The sequence below is a fragment of the Chiloscyllium punctatum genome, chromosome 2 (assembly GCF_047496795.1).
Source record: "Chiloscyllium punctatum isolate Juve2018m chromosome 2, sChiPun1.3, whole genome shotgun sequence".
In the NCBI taxonomy this organism is placed as follows: Eukaryota; Metazoa; Chordata; class Chondrichthyes; order Orectolobiformes; family Hemiscylliidae; genus Chiloscyllium; species Chiloscyllium punctatum.
This window is the reverse complement of record NC_092740.1, coordinates 35,995,105-36,021,089: the sequence shown is the minus strand read 5'-3', so window position 1 is coordinate 36,021,089 and position 25,985 is coordinate 35,995,105. Positions and strand designations below refer to the sequence as shown.

General features: G+C 41.0%; 1 protein-coding gene across 1 annotated transcript in view; it reads left to right on the top strand.

The window, feature by feature from the left end:
- LOC140492269 (interleukin-31 receptor subunit alpha) overlaps positions 1–25,985 on the top strand; it is a 132,317-nt gene that overhangs the window by 70,403 nt on the left and 35,929 nt on the right. Inside the window, exons 6-7 of the mRNA XM_072591216.1 lie at positions 11,559–11,737; positions 14,526–14,656. Coding sequence (XP_072447317.1) covers positions 11,559–11,737; positions 14,526–14,656 — 310 coding nt within the window. The remainder of the gene's footprint in view (positions 1–11,558; positions 11,738–14,525; positions 14,657–25,985) is intronic.

Genomic DNA, 25,985 nt, shown 5'->3' with positions numbered 1-25,985 from the left:
CTTCATCAGGAAAGAGCCCTTCCTGATGAAGGGCTCCGGCCCGAAATGTCGATTTTCCTGCTTCTCGGATGCTGCCTGACCTACTGTGCTTTTCCAGCACACATTCTCAATTCCGAGACAGGACTGTCTATCATGGCCCAAAATCTGGGGTTTAGTCTCTTGGGGTCCTGTAATGCTATATCAGGGTTTGGACAACTTCACTCATGTCAGCAGACTGGGGGTCCAGGGAACAAGCAGCACCACACCCTATGGTTTCTGCCCTCACCCTGTCTTCTGAATCGGGAAAGTTGAAAATGTAGCTCCATTGTTTGAGAATGGTGAGATTGAAAAGCCAGGAATTTATATTCCTATTAGTTCAGTATCCTTTGTGAGGGGGTTACTGGTATCTATAATATAGAACAAAGTGACTGAGCACTTAGAAAAAAAGAATGAACTGATTAGAGAAAACCAACAGGGTTTTATAAAAGGGTAGGTCATCTACTGCAGATCCAATTGAATTTTTGAGAAGGAACTAAAGCAGTAGCAAAACCAAAAATGACAATTTGTCTGTGGATGAAATCTATATGTACTTCCAAAAAGTACTCTTATAATGTCCACATGTGAGACTCTTAAAAGTAAAACTCATAGAATTGAGAGCACATTGTTGACCTAGTTCAGAGTCTGGTTATACAATAGAACAGAGGGTAGGATAATGTGTGTGTATTCAAATTTGACAAAGTGTTTGATGGTATCTCGCGGTGTTGTGGGCTTGACTTATCACGATATTAAAAATTCAGATACTGCAGTGAAGAACTATACATTAAAATTCGGTAAAGGTGGTGTAATAAATAGTGTAGATGCGAGCAGAAAATTACAAAAATTGAGAATGATACATTACATGAACATACAAAAATGTGACAGATGGATTTCACTGGAGTTTCGTGTGAGATCATCTATTTTAGATCAGCTAAGGATGGGACTGAGTATTGTTTAAATGATCAAAAGCTAGGAAGAATGGAGATCCAAAGAGTTTCAGGGGTACATTTATCTAGATCAGGAAAATAAAATGCGCAGGTACAATAACTAGGCAAGAGGGTAATGTATGCATTTGTCTCTATAGAGCCAGAATATTAAGAGGAGAGTTTTGCTGCAGCTATAGAAAACCCTGATTATTCCACATCTAAAGTAAGGCTTGCTGTTTTAGCTGCTGTACCTTAGAAAGGACAGATTTAAAAATCACACAACACCAGTTAATAGTCCAACAGGTTTATTTGGAAGCACCAGCTTTCAGAGTACTGCTCATTCATCAGGTAGCTACTTGGGCAGGATCATAGGACACAGAATTTATAGCAAAAAAAAAGTGTCATACACTGATGGAATATATTGAACAAACCTAGATTGCTGTTAAGTCTGACACTGTGATCTTTTACTATAAATACCTGATGAAGTAGCAGCACTCCGAAAGCTAGTGCTTCCAAATAAACCTGTTGGACTATAACCTGGTGTTGTGTGACTTTTAACTTTGTCTAAACCAGTCCAATTCCGGCACCTCTGCATAAAGGGCATATTAGCCTTCGAAAGGAATTCAACATAGATTCACCAGTAAGTTACCAGGTTTTCAATGGGTTAAATTATGTGGTGGAGTTTCATAAGGTCAGGTTCTATGGCCTGCAGTGTAGGAGGGGATTTTATATAGGCTTTCAGGATTTTGAGAAGAATTGATAAAGTCAACTTTTTCACACAGAGGGTGGTAAGTATATGGAATGAGCTGCCAGAGGAACTGGTGGAGGTTAGTACAATTGCAACATTTAAAAGGCATCTGGATGGGTATATGAATAGGAAGGGTTTGGAGGGACAAGAGCTGGGTACTAGAAGGTGGGACTAGATTAGGTCAGAATACCTGGTCAGCATGGACAAGTTGGACTGAAGGGCCTGTTTCCATGCTTTACATCTCTATGACTCTGGGACTCTAAACATTTCCTGCCGATGAAGGAGTTTATGAGCATGAATTCATAACTTTAAAATCAGATCTAATTTATTGAAGAGAAAAATGATGAAACATGATTTCACACAAAGAGTAGTAGAATGATTAAACAATCAAACCCACAATCTATCCTAGCCACAGATAAATGAGTGCTTTTCTGGCTGGCAGTCAGTGACTAGTGGTGTGCCTCAGGGATCAGTGTTGGAACCGCAATTATTCACAATTTACATAAATGATTTGGAGTTGGGGACCACGTGTAGTGTATCAAAGTTTGTGAATGACACTAAGATGAGTGATAGAGCAAGGTGTACAGAGGACTTTGATAGTTTGCAGAGAGATATAGATAGTTTAAATGAGTGGGCAAAGGTCTGGCAGATGGAGTACAACGTTAATAAATGTCAAATCATCCATTTTGTTGGGAATAACCATAAAGATTTGCAGCATGCCACTGTGCAGAGGGCCCTGGGTGTCCTTGTGCATGAATCACAGATGTTTAGATTGTAGGTGCAGCAGGTAATAAAGAAGGCAAATGGAATTTTGTCCTTCATTACTAGAGCGATGGGGTTTAAAAGCAGAGAGGTTATGTTACAGCTGTATAGGATGCTGGTGAAGTCACATCTGGGATACTATGTGCAGTTTTGGTCTCCTTACTTGAGAAAGGATGTACTGGCATTGGATGGAATGCAGAGGAGGTTCACTAGGTTGATTCCGGAGTTGAGGGGGTTGGCTTATGAGGAGAGACTGAGGAGACTGGGATTATATTAATTGGAATTTAGAAGAATGAGGACACATCCTGTAGAAATGTAAAATGATTAAGGGAACAGATAAGATAGAAGCAGGGAGGATGTTTCCACTGGTGGCTGAAACTAGGACAAGAGGGCATGGCCTCAAAATTAGGGGGTGCAGATTTAGGACTGAATTTAGGAGGAACTTCTTCAACCAGAGGGTTGTGAATCTGTGGAATTCCCTGCCCAGTGAAGTAGTTGAGGCTTCCTCATTGAATGTTTTTAAAGTTATGATAGATAATTTTTTGAACAGGAATGGAAATAAGGGATATGGTGAGAGGGCAGGTAAGTGGAGCAAAAGCCATGAAAAGATTAGCCATCATCTTATTGAATGGCGGAGTGGGCTTGAGGGGCCAGATGGCCTAATCCTGCTCCTGGTTCTTATGTTCTTATGTTCACAGGTATTTCCTTTCTCTTAATTCTTTCATGAGATTTGGGGATCATGGGCAAGGTCAACATTTGTTGCCCATCCTTAACTTCCCCTGAACTGAGTGGCTAGCCAGCCCACCTTTGTTCTGTGCATTTGCTGCTGATTAATGACCCAACTTGCTTCATTTGGCAGCTCCCAAATTCTCCTCTTCTCCTCTGAGAAACTAGATGGTGCCAATTCCCAGCATGAGATTCAAAGCTGTTACCTTTGTAGCCACTTTAAGCTCTGGGCTTTCCTCTAATTCGGTCTTCCTGCACACTCGATGGACACTATGCTCCTCAACCCTTCATCCAGGCATCAAGAAAAGATCAGCCTCACCCATTCTCAGACCAATTCATGTCCCACTTCAACCCTTCAGGACTTGACACTGGAGCTCAGGGACACCTATGATATGTATGCTTCTGCCAGGTCACTTTGTGAACAGCGACTTATGCACAAAATGCTTTTTAATGCTCTTAGCTTCATTTGTTAGTAGTCATTCACTTTGAGCTTACTTCGAAGCTGCTGACTGCTAGCCTCCATGGCTTGTATTGCTTTCTCATGGACAAGCTCCTCTGTGCTAAGCTACAGGCTGACAGCCTCTGTGTCTTGTATTGTTCTTTGGCACAAAGGAAGAGGAAGGCAGCTTGTCACAGTTCAGAATACTGGACAGTGAAGCAAGTGGACATGTCACTGTTTTGCACTGTGCCAACAGTTTGCATGCAAACATACTGCATGGGCTTCAACCAAATGGCCATCTGAAAGTCAAAGGAGGGTTATGTGGGGTCAAAGTGGACTATGGTCAGTCAAGGGTACCATCCCAATCAGTCAACTGACTCATCTGACTATAGTTGGTCAGATTCATGAATACAACCAGAATCTGTGCATCTGTATCTTTCTGATCCATGGATTCAGCCATTATAGGATCTGAAGGTCAAGCGTAATCAGTTTGGGGGCTATGGGCTCATCAGTCAAGGTGCTGTAGTGTCATTCGTCCAGGAGCCGGGCAAAGTTCACCTGGGGCTATCCTCGCAAGTCAGTCCAGACAGTGGGCCACAAACACTGCATGAGATTGGGAATTAATATTCAGGAGTCTGTGAAGTCGTGGGGAAAGTGAGAAGTCTGGAGGTGCCTTCATTGGACTTGGGCATTCAGGAAATGATATCAGTGAAAGGCAAAAATTCAAGATAGAAGGGCGTAATCTCTCAGAGGGGACGGGGAGCTCCTAGGGTTAAAGCCATGTGTATTTCACAATAATCACTCAGTCACCTCTTGAGAGTGTAAGGCAGCAGAGGAATGGTAATTAGTAAAACCATAGGCTCAAGATGGAAATTGGAGATGTCTAGGTTTTACAAAGGAGTTGAATGAAAACACGGTAGGGGAGACTGAAAGGTCATCGAGGATATTGGTTCAGCAGCATAAAAGGAAACATGAAGGATGATGGGATCATCCTATACCTCAGGCAAATCCTGAAGTTACTCATAAGGAGACAAAATTGAAACTTTATTATTTTTGATCAAATTGATGACAGGCATGCAGTGTTGGAGATATAAATTGGTATTTTCCTGTTTGGAGCAGAGTAAAATGTTTTGAATTTGAGACCCTGCCAGGGGTAGTTGCATTTATCATGTATCCACTGATGCCACCCATCTGACAACAAATTGCACTGTCTCAGCAAGTCATTCATTATTGCAAAATATAGCCTCAAGCAGTCTTAACCATTACATTGTTCCCACTAATTGACTCCTCAACAGGTCAGCTAAGCAACTGTAATCAGATGCTAACTTAAATGTGTCACCTGGACTTAGTATTTCAGAAATACATTTACCAGCTAACACCGGAAAATAATACTTCAGAGCCACCACATTCTCACACTAAACTGTAAGTATGCATGGACATAGTCTGTAATGCTTACAGACGCTATTGTTTGGACGTGTAGGTGTTGTCTTGGTGGTTTACTGCCAGAATTTCTCTCTGCAAATGTAGCATGAATACTTTGTCTGTAAAATGTATGTTTGGGTAAGGATTACATATCTTACCATGTCTTATTGAGGTATGAGATTGACCTTCTGACAAAGCCATCACGCCACTGTATCAGGGCACAGCCGTTAGGGCCGGACCTGGATTGCAACGTCTTAAAGGCTATGTGGCCCGGGGTTTAACCGTGGCACCCACAGCATGAATGTTGCAAAGACTCAGCAGTGGTGAGCAGTTCCACCTTGCCAGCCAGGCAGCTCCACGATATAGGCATCAAGGTCAGTGCCGTAATTAATGAGAAAAAGCGCCAAGGATTGCACAATTAAACTGCTGAGAGGCAAATTCAGCCCAAAGTTAGGGTTTCGGGTCAACTTTTCAGGACAGATAATGGCTAATGAGGTAGCACGGCAGGAAATTCAGGCTGAAAACATAAATGCTGGAGATCACAGTGGTTCAGGCAGCATCCATGAAGAGAAGGAAAGCTAATGTCCCCGTGTAGATCCCAGCTACCAGGCTTTATATCCCTCCTCAGTTTATCCACTGAGTTAAATTTCAAGAACTTAGCACATTGAAGAGGTTCAGGGCACAGTTATTCGCTCCGTGATGCTTTGCATGGTTTGAAAGCTGTACACAACAAATTAACTTCATCTGGGTTGAAACTGGTAGCATTCATGGCGGGTCAGTTCCTGTGTGCTGGAACAAATATTGGAAGATCTACCATTCACAAGACAGCAGCTTTTTTTGCTTCTGCAGAGAGGAATACTGAGAAATGCTATGAGTTCATGTAGTTCACTTGTCCTATTTCTGGTAATGCCATGTGAAGGTTTTCACAAAGCATTCACCACAAAAAGGAGAAATAACTTCTAATCTTTGACCATTCACAGAAGACACACCATCTCAGCGTAAAAAGCTTCCCAACATCTGCATTCCCAATGGCCTTAACTGTTTCAGTTCTTCCAGACTCTTAATTTATGTAATTGTCATTCCCCTTCCTCTTCCACCTTGGGAACGATGTACAAAATTATTATTGTCAGTTTTGCATCTCTGACTTTGACAATTACTTAGAGTCATAGAGTCATACAGATGTACAGCATGGAAACAGATCCTTCGGTCCAACCGTCCACGCCGACCAGATATCCCAACCCAATCTAGTCCCACTGCCAGCACCCGGCCCATATCCCTCCAAACCCTTCCTATTCATATACCCATCCAAATGCCTCTTAAATGTTGCAATTGTACCAGCCTCCACCACTTCCTCTGGCAGCTCATTCCATACACGTACCATCCTCTGCGTGAAAAAGTTGTCTCTTAGGTCTCTTTTATATCTTTCCCCTCTCACCCTAAACCTATGCCCCCTAGTTCTGGACTCCCCGATCCCAGGGAAAAGGCTTTGTCTATTTATCCTATCCATGTCCCTCATAATTTTGTAAACTTCTATAAGGTCACCCCTCAGCCTCCGACGCTCCAGGGAAAACAGCCCCAGCCTGTTCAGCCTCTCCCTATAGCTCAAATCCTCCAATCCTGGCAACATCCTTGTAAATCTTTTCCGAACCCTTTCGAGTTTCACAGCATCTTTCCGATAGGAAGGAGAGCAGAAATGCATGCAATATTCCAACAGTGGCCTAACCAATGTCCTGTACAATGTCAACATGACCTCCCAACTCCTGTACCCAATACACTGACCAATAAAGGAAAGCATACCAAACGCCTTTTTCATTATCCTACCTACCTGCGACTCCACTTTCAAGGAGCTATGAACCTGCACTCCAAGGTCTCTTTGTTTAGCAACACTCCCTAGGACCTTACCATTAAGTGTATAAGTCCTGCTAAGATTTGCTTTCCCAAAATGCAGCACCTCGCATTTATCTGAATTAAACTCCATCTGCCACTTCTCAGCCCATTGGCCCATCTGATCAAGATCCTGTTGTAACCTGAGGTATCCCTCTTTGCTGTCCACTACACCTCCAATTTTGGTGTCATCTTCAAACTTACTAACTCTACCTCTTATGCACGCATCCAAATCATTTATGTAAATGACAAAAAGTAGAGGACCCAGCACTGATCCTTGTGGCATTCCACTGGTCTCAGGCCTCCAGTCTGAAAAACAACCCTCCAACACCACCCTCCGTCTTCTACCTTTAAGCCAGTTCTGTATCCAAATGGCTAGTTCTCCCTGTATTCCATGAGATCTAACCTTGCTAATCAGTCTCCCATGGGGAACTTTATCAAACGCCTTACTGAAGTTCATATAGATCACATCTGCCACTCTGCCCTCATCAATCCTCTTTAGTACTTCCTCAAAAAACTCAATCAAGTTTGTGACACATGATTTCCCATGCACAAAGCCATGTTGACTATCCCTAATCAGTCCTTGCCTTTCCAAATACATGTACATCCTGTCCCTCAGGATTCCCTCCAATAACTTGCCCACCACCGACATCAGTCTCACTGGTTTATAGTCCCCGGCTTGTCCTTACCACCCTTCGTAAACAGTGGCACCACATTAGCCAACCTCCAGTCTTCCGGCACCTCACCTGTGACTATCGATGAAACAAATATCTCAGCAGGAGGCCCAGCAATCACTTCTCTAGCTTCCTACAGAGTTCTCAGGTACACCTTATCAGATCCTGGGTATTTATCAATCTTTATGCATTTCAAGACATCCAGCACTGCTTCCTCTGTAATATGGACATTTTGCAAGGTGTCACAATCTGTATGCAAATGGATAGTTCTCCCTGTATTCCATGAAATCTAACCTTGCTAATCAGTCTCCCATGGGGAACTTTATTGAACACCTAACTGAAGTTCATATAGATCACATCTGCCGCTCTGCCCTCATCAATCCTCTTTGTTACCTCCTCAAAAAACTCAATCATGTTTGTGAGTCATGATTTCCCATGCACAAAGCCATGTTGACTATCCCTAATCAGTCCTTGCCTTTCCAAATACATGTACATCCTTTCTATATCTTCCATATCCTTTTCCACAGTAAATACTGATGCAGAATACTCATTCAGTATCTCCCCCATTTTCTGCGGCACCACATATGCTTCCTTCTTTTTCTTAACCCTCAATTTCTTTATTCATCCAGCATTCCCTATACCTACCAGCCTTTCCTTTCACCCTAACAGGAATATACTTTCTCTGGATTCTTATTATCTCATTTCTGAAGGCTTCCCATTTTCCAGCCGTCCCTTTACCTACAAACATCTGCCCCCAATCAGCTTTCAAAAGTTCTTGCCTAATACCGTCTAAATTGGCCTTCCTCCAATTTCAAACTTGAACTTTTAGATCTGGTCTGTCCTTTTCCATCATTATTTTAAACCTAACAGAATTATGGTCGCTGGTCTCAATTTCCCTCTGACTATTAGGGGTCTATAATACAATCCCAATGAGGTGATCATCCCTTTCTTGTTTCTCAGTTCCATCCAAATAACTTCCCTGGATGTATTTCTGGGAATATCCTCCCTCAGCACAGGTGTAATGCTATCCCTTATCAAAAATGCCATCCCCCTCCTCTCTCACCTCCCTTTCTATCCTTCTTGTAGCATTTGTATCCTCAAACATTAAGCTGCCAGTCCTGCCCATCCCTGAGCCATGTTTCTGTAATTGCTATGATATCCCAGTCCCATGTTCCTAACCATGCCCTGAGTTCATCTGCCTTCCCTGTTAGGCCCCATGCATTGAAATAAATGCAGTTTAATTTATTAGTCCTACCTTGTCCCTGGCTGCCCTGACTGTTTGACTCGTTTTTGTTCTCAACTGTTCTAGTCTCAGATTGACCTCTTTCTTCACTGTCTCCCTGGGTTCCACTCACTAGCTCGTAGCACTGGGAGTAATCCAGATATTACTAGTCTCGCTGACCTTTTTAACTTTCTGCCTAACTCCCTGTAATCTCCCTTCAGAATCTCTTCCTATGTTGTTGGTTCCAATGTGGACAATGATCTCTTGCTGGCCCCTCTCCCCCGTGAGAACATTCTGCACCCTCTCTGAGACATCCTTGATCCTGGCAACACACCATTCTGCTTTTTCGCTGCTGGCCACAGAAATGTCTGTTTGTACCTCGGACTACAGAATCCCCTAACACAATTGATCTCTTGGAACCCGACGTACCCCTCATTGCATTAGAGCCAGTCACAATACCAGAAACGTGGCTGTTCATGCTACATTCCCCTGAGAATCCATCACCCCCTACATTTTCCAAAACAGCATACCTGTTTGAAATGGGTGTATCCACAAAAGACTCCTGCCCTAGGTGTTGACCTCTCTCACCCTTCCTGGAGTTAACCCATCTATGTGACTGTATCTGAGACTTTCCCCCCTTTCTATAACTGCCATCCATCACATACTGTTGCTGTTGCAAATTACTCATTGCTACTAACTGTCCTCGAACCGATCCATTCAATCTGATATAATTCACAGCCAACAGCATTTATGGCAGATATAATCCACAGTAACCCTTAAACTCTCTTTAAACTCCCACATCTGACAAGAAGTACATATCATTCTATTAAAGGCCATTTTTGCTCCTTCACAATCTATAAACCCAGAAAATAACACCGTCTTATTCTTCTACAAACAGTGCCCCAGGTTAAATTAATAGTTATGGCTTATATTTTAAGTTTAATCAAGCGACATATCTCCAAAAACATATAATCAAGAAAGAACCTATTCTACTCATTACTGCAGATTCTCTGTAGGCTGCACTTAAAACAACAATTAACTTATCTGATTCTGTGCTGTGAACCTCACCCAACAGTTCCTCCAAGATGAGTTGTGAATTTCACTGTTTGTTAACTTTCCCAGATGCACTCTGCTATCCAGCAATACATGAATTCAAACAGCAAAGGCAATTCTTCTCCCCTTTAAAACTGCTGTTCTTTTGACTTTTTTTTCCAAAGTTCCTAAACAATGCAACAGCATGTAAAACAGTAATTCCTGGAATTTGAGGAAATCACCTCCACCGCCTAAAATACGTCAAAAAAGGAGCAACTGTTACAGCCAGAAATTTTTCCCGTACTCCATCTTGGATTTCCCAGAATCCTCATCACATCATTTATAAAATACTCTGCATGCAAAATAATGAGGTTTCAACAGATGTTCATGATTTATGCGCAAACCAGTTTTAAATGCAGAAGTTCTACTTTTGCGTGAATCCATCTCGTGAATTGCAACAAATCTTCTGAGTGTCTTGGTGTTAAGTAGTCAGTTGCTTCCCAGAGATGCGCTCTGTATGTTTGCTGCCATTTTGTTGGGTTGAGACGTTGGACAGGTATCTTACTTCACAGTACCTCCAGTGGCAAATGACAGAATTTGGAACTTCACTGCCCATGCCCCTTGCATTTATTGCTTTGTGAAAAATAACACCATTTCTGCTTCCCTGAATGAAACCTCATGTTCGTTTTTGTCTAATGCTTTCACAACCATAGATTCTGAACTCCTCTGTGCAATGTTGAAAGCTAAATTGAAAACAGAGCTCGGTTACCTATAAATAAGACAATAAACAATATTGTGGAGAAGAGAAGATAAGGAGGATGCAGATGTGTATGTTTAGTTGAAATGAGTGGGCAAAAATCTCGCTGATGGAATATAATATGGAAGAATGTGAAGTTGTTTACTTTGGCATGAAGAACAAAAAAGTGGAATCTTATTTGAACCAAAATGACTGCAGAATACCCAGGTACGGAGGAAACCACGTATTCTCGAAATATGCCTGAGTCACAAAAGATTTTTTTTTTGTTACTCAGAAGGTTAACCTGCAGGTACGACAAGTAACTAAGAAGGCGAATAGAATGCCTTTCTTTACTATGAGAGGAATTGAACATAAAAGTGAGGATAGTATCTCACTTGGCCAGATCGCTGTGCAGTGTGCAGTTTTGTTTTCTATCTTTAAGAAAGGACATAAATATGTTAGAGTCTGATAAGAGGAAGTTTACTTGAATGGCACCTGAAAGGAGGTGGAAAGGTTTAACAGGCTAGTTTTGTTTCCGCAAGAGTTTGGAACATGAGGGGCAACTTGATTGAAATGTATAAGTTCTTGAATGATCTTGACCAGGAGAGGATGTTTCATTTTGTGGGTGAGCCCAGAACTCAAGGAAATGTTTAAAGTTAAGGGTTGCCCTCTTAGGACAGAGATGGGGAGATTTTTTTCTCTCTCTGTTAGAGTTGAATAACACTGGAACTCTGCAAGGATATCTGAAGGACAGATTCTTGTTAGGCGAGGGACTCAAAGCTTATTATGGTACAGGTAGGAATGTAGATTTCCAAACACAAATCAGCCATGATCTTATTGAATGATGGAAAAGGCTTGAGAGATCAAATAGCTTCTTTCTGCTATCAAATTTGTATGTTTGTCTAATGATTGCATGAGATTGCACTTGAGTAAAATCATTGAAATTTACAATAACCCTGATTTGTTTTTCAGAATTGGAAAAACCCATTCCCTCAACAAAACATTTACCACCATCACTGGCACTTTTTATGTAATTGAACGAAAACATTTTTACATTTCGGAAAATACAACAATATCGATAACAACAGTAGAACAGAGGAGTAGAATGTACCAGAATACAACATCCATCACATTGATACCTAAAGATTCAGGTAATGAACCTGAATTTCTGGTAAGCACCTCATTCATGTTGCAGTTTCTTGAACTGTTTTCTCCAAAAGGACCGAGTCGTAAGACATGAATTCCTGTTTCGAAATGGGTATCAAAGTGCAAGGAAAAATGTAGTAAGTGGATGAAAAACAAGTCATACAGGTCAAGTCTCAAAGCTTTTCAAAATAGTATTCAAGAGCTTTTTTTGCTGCATTATCATGTCACATGATTAACACAGTTGTTTCTGTGGTAAGGTTAGTACCAATTGTGTTTTCAACAATTCACTATAGGATTCCAATAAAGGTCTTTCTTAAGGCTGAGAATATTTTTTCCAATAAACTGCTAAAAAGTCTTTTAAATCCTTAACTAAAACCCTTGGAACAAATTTAGCTTTTCAAGGGTTTTACACACTTATACTGAAAGTTGGAAATTTACACCATTTGTGCAAAAAATGTAATTCTAAGGCCAGTTTATGATCACTTGGTAAGTTCCAAATACTCCTGAGGTAGACTTTATTTTAAGAAGCATTGTACCTCATGTACCAATTCAGGAGGCCAGCAATAGTCAGTTTTCCCATCTTCTATACGGTGCAGCTTATTAATGGCTAATTTAAGGTCAAGGTATTCACAGGACAGTGTCACAGAGTAAGTACACTGTTGTAGGAGGCTGATGCTCCAATTCTGTTCCTTTTTGCCATCTCACACCGTTGTCTCACAACAGATTCTTGCCCTTTCAGATCTTACCAAAGACAGCTCTATGTGTATCTTTGGCCTTAAACATTGTTGCACCCTCTTTACTTACCATAGAATCCCTAAAGTGTGGAGCCAGGCCATTCAGCCCATCAAGTCTACACCAACCCTCCTGAGAGCATCCCACCCAGACCCAGCCCTGTACTCTATCCCTGTAATCCTGCATTTCCCATGGCTAATTCACTTAGCCTGCATATCCCTGCATACTGTGGGCATTTTTGCTTAGCCATTCCACCTAACCTGCATATGTTTGGACTGCGTGTGGAAACCAGAGCACCCAGAGGAAACCCACACAGATTAGGGAAGAAATTGCAAATTCCACACGGATGGTCACCCGAGGATGGAATTGAATCCAGATCCTGGTCCTGTGAGTGCTAACCACTGAGCTACCTTGCTGCTCAGTCAGATCTTCAGTCATATGACACATGTCCGGTGTAACTTGCTGCTGTCACAAACGTGTTAGGTTTTAAGATCTGGTGTATTTTTAATTTAATATTGGTGGCATTCTGTCATTCTATCATTTTTCTTACAAAAGTATGCTATATCTGTTTCATTGTCCTCATTAAGTTACATTTCTTAGCCCCATTAGCAAATGCTGTCTTATACTAAACAGTTTATGTCCTCTTTTCCATGTCCCATGATGTTTGTTCTCCTCTAAAGAGGGATTTTTACTCCATCATAATTAGTAGAAAGATATGTGATAAACCTCTTCATTTTTCCTGGACATTTGGTTTCATACATTCATCCTGGCCTCTTTCTCTTCCTGTTTTTCTCTCCTGATCTTGAGTGCGCTCTCCCTGTTTAGAAATGTATTTGGGTTAACGTTTGTGATTGCCAAGGCTTCTTCAGCAGCACTATCAAAATACATGACCGTTCATATTTAAGATGACCAAGTCAGGAAGAGCATTTGAATGCCATCATCTGCAAATTGCCCTCCATGCAACACATCTTCCTCATAAAGACTGGCCAGGCCTGCAATACCCACATTGCATGAATGTATTTTTAAAAATCTTCGAAATTTCTTCTTCTTCACATTGTAGTGTTTCTAGAAGAAGACCACATCCAATAACTGAAAGAAAACTAGGAATGAGAACTAAATGCCTACATTGCTAATGATTCCCATATCCCCTGAATGAATTAAAAAAAAACACTCTCTGAGTTCTATCCCACTAGCAATATACTGTATATAGTATTCACCTCTGTGCACCATTAGCCTGAGTGCTTTAATGAGCTATCTGCCACTATCCCTTACTTTTGCTCCCATTGTCTATTAATTTCCATTGCATAATGTTGATTATTATTCCTGTTATTCCTTTAGTCTACCTTGATCCTATTGGTTTACTGTGAGACTTTTATGATGAATAAATTAAATAGGTTTGTCTCCTTAATACAATAATAGCTGTGGAAAGAATCTACAATTGCACAATACACGAAATATGTTTTACATTGCAACTTTCCATTTTTATCTCTTTCCTATGCAAATGTGCCACTTTTTTTAACTCCAAGTTCTTCTAACTGCCCAGCAAATGTTATTCAAATATTAATTTCGTTGCAAAAATAAACAGTGTAATCGCATTCCTGAAAACATGACAGCATTATAGGAGCAAATTACTGCAGATGCTAGAATCTGTACTGAAAACAAAAACTGCTGGAGATCCCAGTGGGTCAGACACCATCCATGGAGAGACAGAGAGCAAGTTAACGTTTCGAGTCTCGATTACTCTTAATCAGAGCTAACCCGCTGTGATTTCCAGCATTTATTTGTTTACAACATATTGGTTTACCTCCTGGTAGAACAGATGAGCAAGGATCAGAATGTTAATTAATTATATATTGCACCAACTCTGCAGATCTTGCAAAATGAATGTTATGAATGTAAAATTGAGCCAAATCGTGAGGATTATCAGAGAAGCTGATGCTTTTTTTTTGTCATGAAGAACAATGTAGTCTCTCTACTGTTCAGGAGGCCACATTTGGGAAGGATAAATGCATGACAAATTTGCATAATTGCAATTCAATTGGTGTATTTTGATTGTTTCAGAAAAACCTGCAACACCTTCTGACATAAAGTACACAAAACATGAAGGGCAGTTAAAACTGACATGGAGTACTTCAAAGGAACTGGAGTATGAGTTAGCTTACAGGAAGGCTGGAACTTGCAACTGGCTTTCAGTAAGTAAAGCAAATCTTTGGAAATACGTGTTGATATTTATTCATAAACCAAATATCTTTCAATAACAAATAGAAATAATAAATCCAGGAATACTGAAAAGCTGCAGTCACATGTGAAAGAGTTGGAAAAGGAGAGAGCACATGGTTCAATACCTGTATTCATAGTATACTTCATTAGTCTTAGAACTCTCTCATAGCACTTTCCGTGTAAATGCAACATTGGACGACTGAAAGAAGCTGCAAACACTGTTAAGATGAAATCTCAATCTATTTTTGGGTAACATGCCTAGGAAGGAATGTTGACAAGGACACCTGGAAAACTACCTTCTCTTCTACAATTGGTGTTATGAGGAATTTTAAAAGGCACTTGTTCAATTCAGCAGGCAGCTGGGGTCTTCGTTTAACATATAAATTGAAGCAAGTGAACTGAGAATGCATGTATTTGGATTATGAGCTCACTCTGGCAGATGCAGAATTTGAAACAACCTTTCCACCAATAAGACAACATGCTACCAACTAAGTCAACAAATGGGGAAAGATCAATCGCCCTAGCAAAGATGAATGTATAAGCAGCAATTTAGCCATGGATTGCAAAAAAGGGCCAATAAACTAGCCCACCCTCCTGATTTTTAACTGAAGTCTGTAGAACTGCAAATTAGATAATGGGGAAGACATTCCTAATCACCAGTTTACTTCTACACTTGAAAATTACCCTTTTTTTTCCCAAATGATATTGATTTTTGTATCCATCATTGCTAATATTGGGATAAATTGCATTACTTTGTAGTTTATCAAGTTGAAACATTAAGATTGACTATTTTGAAAGGAAACCACAAACAGAGTGCTGGAGAAACTCAGCACCTGAGGACAGAGAAGACAGGGGGTGTGTCCTTTCTTCAGAACATGATTAGAAAAATTAACTTTATTTTCTCTGCAGAGATGCTGGCAGACTTGCTGAGTTTCTCTAACAATTTTGGTTTTGGTGTTTGTTTCAGATCCAACAAATGTAGCTCTTTTTTTAATTTTACAGTTAAAGCACACTGACTCATTATTTAGTAAATTATTTCCAACAGTCTTTGTTTAATGTTGTTAAAGTGAACACTGAAAAGGATGTGCCCAAAATGGGCACAGCAGAGGTTTCATCTGCTGGCCTGTGGTGCAAGCTATGGTTGACTTCGTTTGGGCCTCATTTAATTGTCACCAGTAAAACACAGCTCCAAGGGATGGGGTATCGGAAGAATATTGGAAAATTCAGTTGTATGGAGCGCAACAAGTTGCATACTTCACATGTTCTGAATTGAAACTTGTACTCCAGTATTGTGGCATACTGAAGTATGCTGCCTCTGAATTGAAAGCTCCAGATACAAGCCACACTTCAGGACTTGATGGCCAATAAAGGTGTATTCAAACTTAGCTAAACAGGTTAAGTATCAACCTACAAATCCTTCCAATAGCAAGTAGTGAGAGCTGGAAATTCCCAATAGATCTCCAGCTGTAACATACATGTAACAATGCAGATTACTACTGCAATGCAGTAGTAAACAGGAACACATCACACCAGTACTGAAGCCTAGAAAGTTAATTCCAGAAGGGGTATTTTTTCAGATCAGTGATTGAATAAATTGTATGGAAAGGACTTTTCAGTCTCTCCTTACACCACTAAACTTGGACGTAATGTTTCCAGCAATTTAAATTGTTCTCCCAACCAGCCTCCATGATTAAAACAGCAGTATTGTGATTGTAATTGCTGCTGTGAGAAATGATCATTTTACCAGATAGATGGTTAACATGGAGGTAAAGATATGTAGCATATAGAGGTGAGTTTTCTTTGTTGGCTAAGAGTGCAGAGTGGGTTCAACTTTCTGAGAGAAATTATACCTTAAATCTATAATTTGTAATATTATAAGTATGTCATATGATCAGCTCTGAGTATGGACAGGTGAGAGCATGAACCAGAATGGAAGTGACACATTTTGAGGTTGAAATGACATTGTGAACCATACAAGTGAAAACTTGAATATGTTTATTGAACCTTTCCCAGCGTTGAGATGTGTTATAACCTTAAAAGTGCTTGTAACTCTCATCTATGCAAACAGCATGCAGGAGAGACTTGGCAATATGCTATGATTCAACATTTGTTTTTCCTTTTTTAGAAAATGCTTCAATAACAACAACAAAACAATGCCCGTGTGACCTCAATAGTTGCAAGTAGACTCACAGTGGTAGATTACTATTACACTGCAATCCTTTCAAGCTTGAACACATGATTTGAATCGCTATGTGATACACTATTAAAGCAGAAGCATGGTGCTATTATATTATGTAATATGAATTGCAGCATTCATTATTAATTCATTATATTATATGGTAGAAGAGATTATCAAATAAACATACAACAGCCCTTTTCTATGAATTACATGTAAATAATGCTTAGAAATTGTGTTCCATCCTCCAATTCCATCACTCTCTTCCCTCAAGGGGTGGCATGGTGGCTCAGTGGTTAGCACTATTGCCTCACAGCACCAGGGACCTGGGTTCAATTCCCGCCTCGAGTGGAGTTTAGACATTTTCCCCATGTCTGCGTGGGTTTCCTCTGGGTGCTCCAGTTTCCTCTCCCAATTCAAACATGTACAGGTTAGGTGGGTTGGCCATGTTAACTTGCCCGTAGTGTTCAGGGATGTGTGGGTTAGGTGCATTAGTCAGGGGTAAATGTAGAGTAATGGGATAGGGGAATGGATCTGGGTGGGTTACTCTTTGGAGGATCGGTGTGGACTTGTTGGACCAAAGGGCCTGTTTCCGCACTGTAGGGAATCTATGAGAACCACCAGTAGCAACACCATTCGTCCCCTGAAGAAGTTGCCACAGATAGCTGCATGGACAGGAAAAGGGACAGAAGAAAGGAATGTGTCTCTGCAGCTTGTGTTGAATGAAACAGACTGTGGTAATGGACCCAGATATGAAGGGAGATAGTTATTCAGGCCACTATTTCTCCTTCTTTAAATCTTGCTCCCAGGTACTTAGCCTCAAACTATAGCACCTGCCTTTTTCTGTTCTGTCCCTTTAAAGATCTTTTCTGCATATAAGTACATACTAATTTGGAGTTGGAATAGGGCCCAAATGTTTGCTGCACCAGTCGATACGCTCATAGCCTTAAGTGCACTTTCCTGACTTTCCTGCCTTTGCCTGACACCCTTTAAACTCACTCATTAATCAAGAATCTGTCTACAAAATACTGCGGATGCTGGAAACCTGAAACGAGCATAGAGAATATTGAAGAAGCTCAGCAGATCTAGCAGAATCTGTGAAGAGAGAAACAGAGTTAATGTTTCAATTCTGGGATGACTGTCCTTCAGAACTCAAGTTCAGTTCAATCCAAGTCTGAAGAAGTCATATTGTTTAACTCTGTTTCTCTCTCCACAGATACTGCCTGACCTGCTGAGAATCTGTCTACATCCACCTTAAAAGTATTCAAAGTAGAATCCCTGAAGTACAGATAGAGGCCTTTTAAGCCCAATTGGTCTGTACTGTCCTTCTGAACAGTATCCTACCCTATCACCATAACCCCACATGGGGTTTTACCCCATGGTAAGTTACTTAACCTGGACATCCCAGGACATTATGGGGCAATTTAGTAAGGGCAATCCCCCTAACCTGCATGTTTTTGAACTTTGCAGACATACAGTTAAAGTGATGTATAGGACAGGAACAGGCCCTGCGGTCCATTTTTGAATATAATTCTATTAATGTTGGCCCATAGGTTCTCATGGATGCCCAATTCTGATTTGCTAGATCTGTTCCAAATCTGTCCCACTTAGCATGGTGATAGTGCCACACAACACAATGGAGAATACCCACAATGTGAACATAGGACTTTGTCTCCTGAAGAATTGGGCAGTTGTCATTTTTATTAATACAGTCCTGGAAAGATGCATTTGTGACAGGTAGGTTGGTGAGGACAAGGACAAGGGTATTTTCATTCTTGTGGCAAATGCCGCAATCTAGTTGACCAACTACATCCTTTCGGGCTTGACCAACCTCAGTCAATAGTAGTGCTCCCAAGCCATTCTCAGTTATGGACACTGAAATTCCCCACCCAGAGTATATTCTGCACTCTTTGGCCCCACTGTTTTTGCTTTTCCCAACTGCTGTTCAACATGGAGGAGTACTGATTTATCAACCAAGGTGTTAATTAGCAAGAGATTTCCTTTTCTGCAGTTGACCTGATGCCATGTGATCTTATGGGGTCTGGTGTTAATGTGAGGACTCTGAGGGCAACAACTTCTGGACTACATACAACTGTTTATTTTGAACTAGTGAATGTTTCAATACTTAAGTTCCTTACTTAACCTCATCTCAGAGAGATCGTAATATCTTCCCACGATGGAGATTGGGTAAGTTGACTGTTGGGTGTGAGAGAAAAGAGGTAGGATGTACAAGATTGGGACGAATTGACACTGAGTTGGCATTGGAGCTATAAAGGGCTATGTAGTGTAAGCACAGAGGTGTAGGTTGGTATGGAGGGTATAAGAGTCATAGGCTCTGGGTGGAAAGCATATGTTGACATAATTGTTGTCGGAGAGTTGTGAATGAGTGTGACAAGGATTGAGAGGTGAGGGTTGAAAGGTCAACAGAGTGGTTTTTAAATTTCTATTTCACATTTTTGACAAAGCCCCCTGCATGAAGGTAGGTTTTTCAGTACCTGGCAGCCCCTGCACTTTTACAAGAATTGCTCAGCCTCGTACAAAACTAACCTCATCCCTATCCACCGCTCCCTCCCAATATCCAGATTGAAAATTCCAAGTTCAAGGGCACTTTCTCCCCAGTATAATCTCATAGCAGCATTTTCTTTAACAGGTAACTTCAAAATTATCTGAGTCTGTGAACATAGGACATGTTCACTACAAGCAGTAGTCAGATCTGATAAACACGCCCACAGTTGCTGCTGACAGTGTATTGAACAATGAGGTGAAAATGACAGTCCTTGATATCGAGGCTGCAAATTACAACGTGGCATCAAGCAGTTGCCTTTGCAAAGTCAGAGTCAGTGGGTATCAGAGAGCAAACTCTCCACTGGCTGGAGTCATGCTTGGCACAAAGGAAGATAGTTGTGATTGTTGGAGGTCATTCATCTCAGCTCCAGGAGGTCGCTGCAGGAGTTCCTCGGGGAGTGTCCTAGGCCCATTTTCAGCTGCTTCATCAATGACCTTCTCTCCAAGATAAGATCAGATGTCGGGGTCTTCCCTGATCATCACACAATGTTTAGCATCATTCATGACTACCCAGATACTGAGGAAGTCCCTGGATCTGGACAATACCCAAGCTTCGCCACATAATGCCAGGCAATGACCATCTCCAATAAGAGACAATCTAACCTCTGCTCCTTGTCATTCCATGTTACCATCACTGAATCCCCCACTATCAATATCCTTGGGGTTACCATTGACCAGAAATTAAACTGGATTTAGTATATAAACAGAGTGACTACAGCAGCAGATCAGAAGCTAGGAATACTGCAGCGAGTAGCTCACCTCTTGACTCCTCAAAGCTTGTCTATGATCTACAAGAGGAAAGTTAGAAGTGTGATGGAATACCCCCCTACTTGCGTGGATGAGTGCAGTTCCAACAACACTCAAGAAGCTAAATACCATATGAACAGGAGTTGGCCATTCAGGGCCTCGAACCTGTTCCAGCATTCATGGGTGATCTGTGGCTTAACTCTATATCAGCTTTGGCCTATTTTCCAAAAATACCTTTTGCTTAACGAAACATTATCATCTCAGAGTTAAAATTAAAAGTGATCAGGTATCCACTGCCATTTGTGGAAGAGAGAGAAAGTAGCCTGCTTTATTGGCACCACATCCACTTACAATCACTGCCTCCTTCACTGACTCTCAGAAACAGCAGTATGTACCATCAACACGATGCACTGTAAAAATTCACCCAAGATCCTCAGACGACATATCCAACACCCACTTCTATTTATAAGGACAAGGACAACAGATACATGGGAACGATACCAGCAATTTCCCCTCGAAATCATGCACCATCCTGATGTGGAAATATTTTATTATACCTTCAATGTCACTAGGTCAAAATCTTGGAATTCCCTTCCCCATGGCCTTGAAGGTCAACCTCCAGCACATGGACTGCAGTGGTTCAAAAAGGCAGCCCAAAGGTAGTAGGGATGGGCAATAAATGCTGGTCTGGTCAGCGACACCACGTCCCACCAGTGAATTATTTTTTTAAAACTTGATTTTCACCCAGGCCATTTATCGTCTTCTCCACAAGTGGAGAAAAGGACCATAAAACACATATTGTAAATTAGGCAAAAGTTCACAAGAATGGTCAGAAAGTAAGATGGTCACACCAGGCATCGGGCTCAGTGCTGACGTTTCTGGGTGAGTCCTGCAAGATAACATATCATGCAAAATAACTGGACTTGAAACATTCGAGTTTCCTTCTCCAGGTCCCCTTGGAGATCTTAGTATATAGTTGCCACAGATACCTGAGGAGGAGGAAACAAATTGACCTGTTTCAATTCCTGCTACATTTCCACTGTGGAGTCAGGTTTGTCTCGTCTGTAGTTCTGGTCCATCATAAAGACCATATTAAAAGCAGATAAAGGAGGGAAAAGAAGTGGCTAACAGCTATGTCTGACTGAGATACCACATTTCACACATGTACAAAACTTCCTTCAGTTCTTTACTCTATAAGCAACAATGTATGCACAACTGAGAGTTCAAAACCACAGAAAGTCAAGCTGTTTCTCTTAATAGTAATTACAGTAATGGCATAAGTAGTGCTGTACATCCGAAAACTCTTTAGTTTGTCTCTGATGATCTGCCATTTGTTGTCCTCAGAACTGGTTGGTATATGGCTTTTTTTCACAGGTCTGACTGATTGTTCATTCATTCCTTTGGGGAACAGGTATTGAGTTGTTAGCTATAAAAAGATGCATGATTAAAGAAGATTGGGAATATGCTGAATTTAGCTATACCTCAGAGTGTATTATTGAAAGTTTTGCCCTAAGGTAATCACTGTTCCTCCATTTAAGAATCTAGTCATATGCACCTGACTTCGGAACAATTTGATTGACAACATCGGGAGATAATTAATGCTGACTAAACAATTCAGTTCAGCTAATTCACTCACTACTTCTCATGTGATGTCTCAGAGTTTCTTATGCAATTACAGGATTTTCATCTGCACTCTTTCTTCTGGAAATTCATGCCAAATGTTGATTTTGTTTTTGAATCTGTAGAAAAACTCCCTGATAGTAGTCACAGCCATTATAAGTTGATATTTGTGTTTCTTCACCTTCTCAACTGCTTTTACATTTTCATATAAAGTCATGGAGTCATAGAAATGCACAGCATGGAAATAGACCCTTCGGTCCAACCCGCCCATGCCGACCAGATATCCTAAATTAACCTAGTCCCATTTACCAGCTCTAGGCCCACATCCCTCTTAACAGATCCTGTTCATACACCCATCCAGATGCCTCTTAAATGCCGTAGTTGTACCAGCTTCGATCCCTCCCTCTGGCAGCTTTATTTCATACATACACCACCCTTTGCATGAAAAAGTGGCCCCTTCGGTCTCTTTTAAATATTTCCCCTGTCACCTTAAACCTATGCCCTCCAGCTCTGGACTCTTTTACCCAAGGGAAAAGAACTTGTCTGTTTATCCTATGTGTGCCCTTCATGGTTTTATAAACCTCTATAAGGTCACCCCTCAGCCTCTGATGGTCCAGGAAAAATAGCCCCAGCCTATTCAGCCTCTCCCTATAGCTCAAATCTCCAACCCTGGCAACAGCCTTGTAAATCTTTGTTGAACCCTTTCAAGTTTCACAACATCCTTTCGGTAAGAAGGAGCCAGAAATGAACACAATATTCCAAAACTGGTCAAACCAAAGTCCTGTACAGACGCATCGTGACCTCCCAACTCCTACAGACAATGTTCTGACCAATAAAGGACAGCATACCAAATGCCTTCTTCACCATCCTAACTACCTGCAACCTGACTTTCAAGGAACAATAAATCTGCACTCTAAGGTCTCTTTGTTCAGCAATACTCCCCAGGACCTTACTACTAAGTTATAAGTCCTGCACTGATTTGCCTTTCCAAAATGCAGCACCTCATAGTTATCTAAATTAAACTCTATCTGCCACTCCTTGGCTGATTGGCCAATCTGATCAAGATCCCAGTGTAATCTGAGGTAACTTTCTTCACTGTCCACTGCCCCTCCAATTTTGATGTCATTTGCAAACTTACTAACTATATCTCCTACGTTCACATCCAAATCCATTATATAAATGACAAAAAGTAGTGGACCCAGCACCGATCCTTGTGCTACACCACTAGTCGCAAGCATTCAGTCTGAAAAGCAACACTCAATCACCACCCTTTGCCTTCTACCTTTGAGCCAGTTCTGTATCCAAATGGCTAGCTCTCCTTGGATTCCATGTGAACTAACATTACTAACCAGTCTCCCATGGGGAACCTTGTTGAACACCTTACTGAAGTCCATATAGATCATGTTCATCACTCTGCCCTCATCAATCCTCTTTATTATTTCTTCAAAAAACTCAATCATTTTAGTGAGATGTGATTTCCCACGCACAAAGTCATGTTGACTCTCCCTAATCAGTCCTTGCCTTTCCAAATACATGTACATCCTATCCCTCAGGATTCCCACCAAAACCCTGCCCACCACCGAGGTCAGGCTCACTGGTCTATAGTTCCTTGGATCTTCCTTACCACCTTTCGTAAATAGTGGCACCATGTTATTGTGACTATTGATGATCCAAATATATCAGCAAGGGGCCAAACAATCACTTCCCTAGCTTCCCACAGACTCCTAGTGTACCCGTGATCAGGTCCTGTACCCCTGATAGGTCCTGGGGATTTATCCACCTTTATGTGTTTCAAGACATCCAGCAGCTCCCCCTCTGTAACATAAATATTTTTCAAGATGTCACCATTTCTTTCCCTGCGTTCTTTATTTTCCATGTCCTTCACCATAGTAAACACTGATACAAAATACTGGCTTAGTATCCCTCCCCTATCCTGCGGTTCCACACATAGGCTGCCTTGCTGATCTTTGAAGGGTTGTATTCGACTCCCTAGTTACCCTTTTGTCCATAATGTATGTATAAAACCCCTTTGAAGTCTCCTTAACCCTATTTGCCAAAGCTATCTCTTGTCTCCTTTTTACCCTCCTGATTTCTCTCTTAAGATACCTCTCCTGCCTTTATACGCTTCTTAGGATTCACTCAATCTCTGCTGTCTATACCTAACATATGCTATCTTCTTTTCCTTATACAATCCATCAGGTTATTTGTCGGATGCTTCCTGGAAAGTGTAACTTTCTCCTGAAATTTATAGTCGGAACATACCTGAGGCTCTATTTCAAACACTAGACTATCTTCTGTGATCAGGATTAAACAGAATGTTCAAAGTCCAGTTAACCAGACCACTGTGCACTTTGATCACAACTTTCACTGACTTCTCTGTCATACTGGCTGTTTTCGTTATGTTGTCTGCATTGTCTGTTTCTGTTGTATATAAGCATGAAAAAAAAATTAGCAGGACCAGACCATATGCACATCAAGGCTGCTCCATTGGTCAATACGATCATGGCTGATCTTAGGTTCCAACCCCACTTTTTCTTCATTAAATAAACTCTTAATTCCAAGTCAGTTATTTCATGCTATTGGTAATTTAGGCTTTGTAGTGTAAACTACTTCCAGTTACTGCTTTAGCTGAAACCTGTTGTGATTCCCCCTCAATGTAGATACTTTGAGTTCACTTCACTACATTAAAGGATTACAGTATCAGCTGATGCACTGTTACCTAGGTAGCAGCTGTACTCCAAAGTAATTCATTGCAATATGAAATGAATCACCTTTTTCAGAGTGTTGTGAAGGCACCATCTAAATATAAGTATTTCTCTTTTCTTCTTTTAATCCCAACACTTTCTTTGCTGGGGATCTGGAGTGCGAAAAGAAAATGAGCAATTGCTCATATTTCAATAGACCAACTGCATTGTAAATTATCAGAGTGCAAGTTCTTAAGATTCCACACAAGATATAAAATTTTTGCTTCTGTGAATTCTTTGGATAGAACCTATTGCAGCATAAAATAATACCTGTTTCATGTTCAGGGTAGCCATTAATATGGCATCATCATCATGCTCTAAAATACATTGGGAAAGTAGGAACCATTTACATTGAGTGTGTCTCATCAGACCAGTCTTGGATACCTGGCCCTGGTGACATATCCACTTTCAAGCCTGCTAAAACCGCAAATATTACCTCCTTGTCAGTGCTCACTTGTTCAAATATACCACAGTCCCACTCCCTGATTTCTAGATTTATGTTGTCCTTCTCTGTTGTGAATACAAACGCAAAGTACACATTTAACCCTCAGCTATATCTTCTGACTTCACAGCCAATTTGGTCCTTAATGGGCCCTACTCTTTCCATGATTATTCTCTTGCCTTAATACCAGCTTTATTTTACCCATCAATGGTTTTTAATGTTCCCTCTTCACACTTCTAATCTTTTTGTGAAGCAACTTCCTGCACTTCTTATTCTCCTCCAGGGCATCTGCTGTTTTGAGACTTTGGTATCTACCATAAACTTCCTCTTTTTTTTCCTAATCCAGTCTTGTACCTCCTTTGACATTTGTGGTTCACTGTATTAGTTGGTCCCACCCTTCACCCTTATGAGGACATGTTGGCTGTGCACTCTAACTGTTGTTCTTTTGAATATCTCCCACTTTTCTGGATTTTCCTGCAAGTAGCTGCTCCCAGTTTGTGACAATGCGGCCCTTTTAATAAGGTTATGTTGTCCTTGGTTTTCTTTTCAAGAAGGGTCGTAAAGGCAGATGTGTCGGGAAATGGCTACTTCAAACAATGGCAGGTGTGTGGTCAGTGTGTGGTCCAAGTTCAGGTTATTTTCTAGTTTGGTTTAGTTTTAGCAAGGAGTCCAAAACTGCTGGGGACCTAGAGAAGCAGCTACAGTGAAAACAGGTTCCATGTTTCAACAGATGTTTCTTGCCTGAGCTTTCTCTCTGAAACCTCTCCAGCCTGTAAGACCCTGTGTTTGAATTTACCTTTTTGCCAAGGTATGTGTTTGTGGGATGTTGTAGGGATTGGAAGTGCTCCTTTGTTAAGTTGCAATAGAGTTAGTTGGGTTATCAAACAAGTTGTTATTTGAAATTCTGTGTTATTTTGTTCATGTTTCATCCATATTGCTTAAATAACTGCTGTTTTGTTTAAACCTGAGTGGTTTGACCAGCTGCATCACTCCTGGAATATCCACAG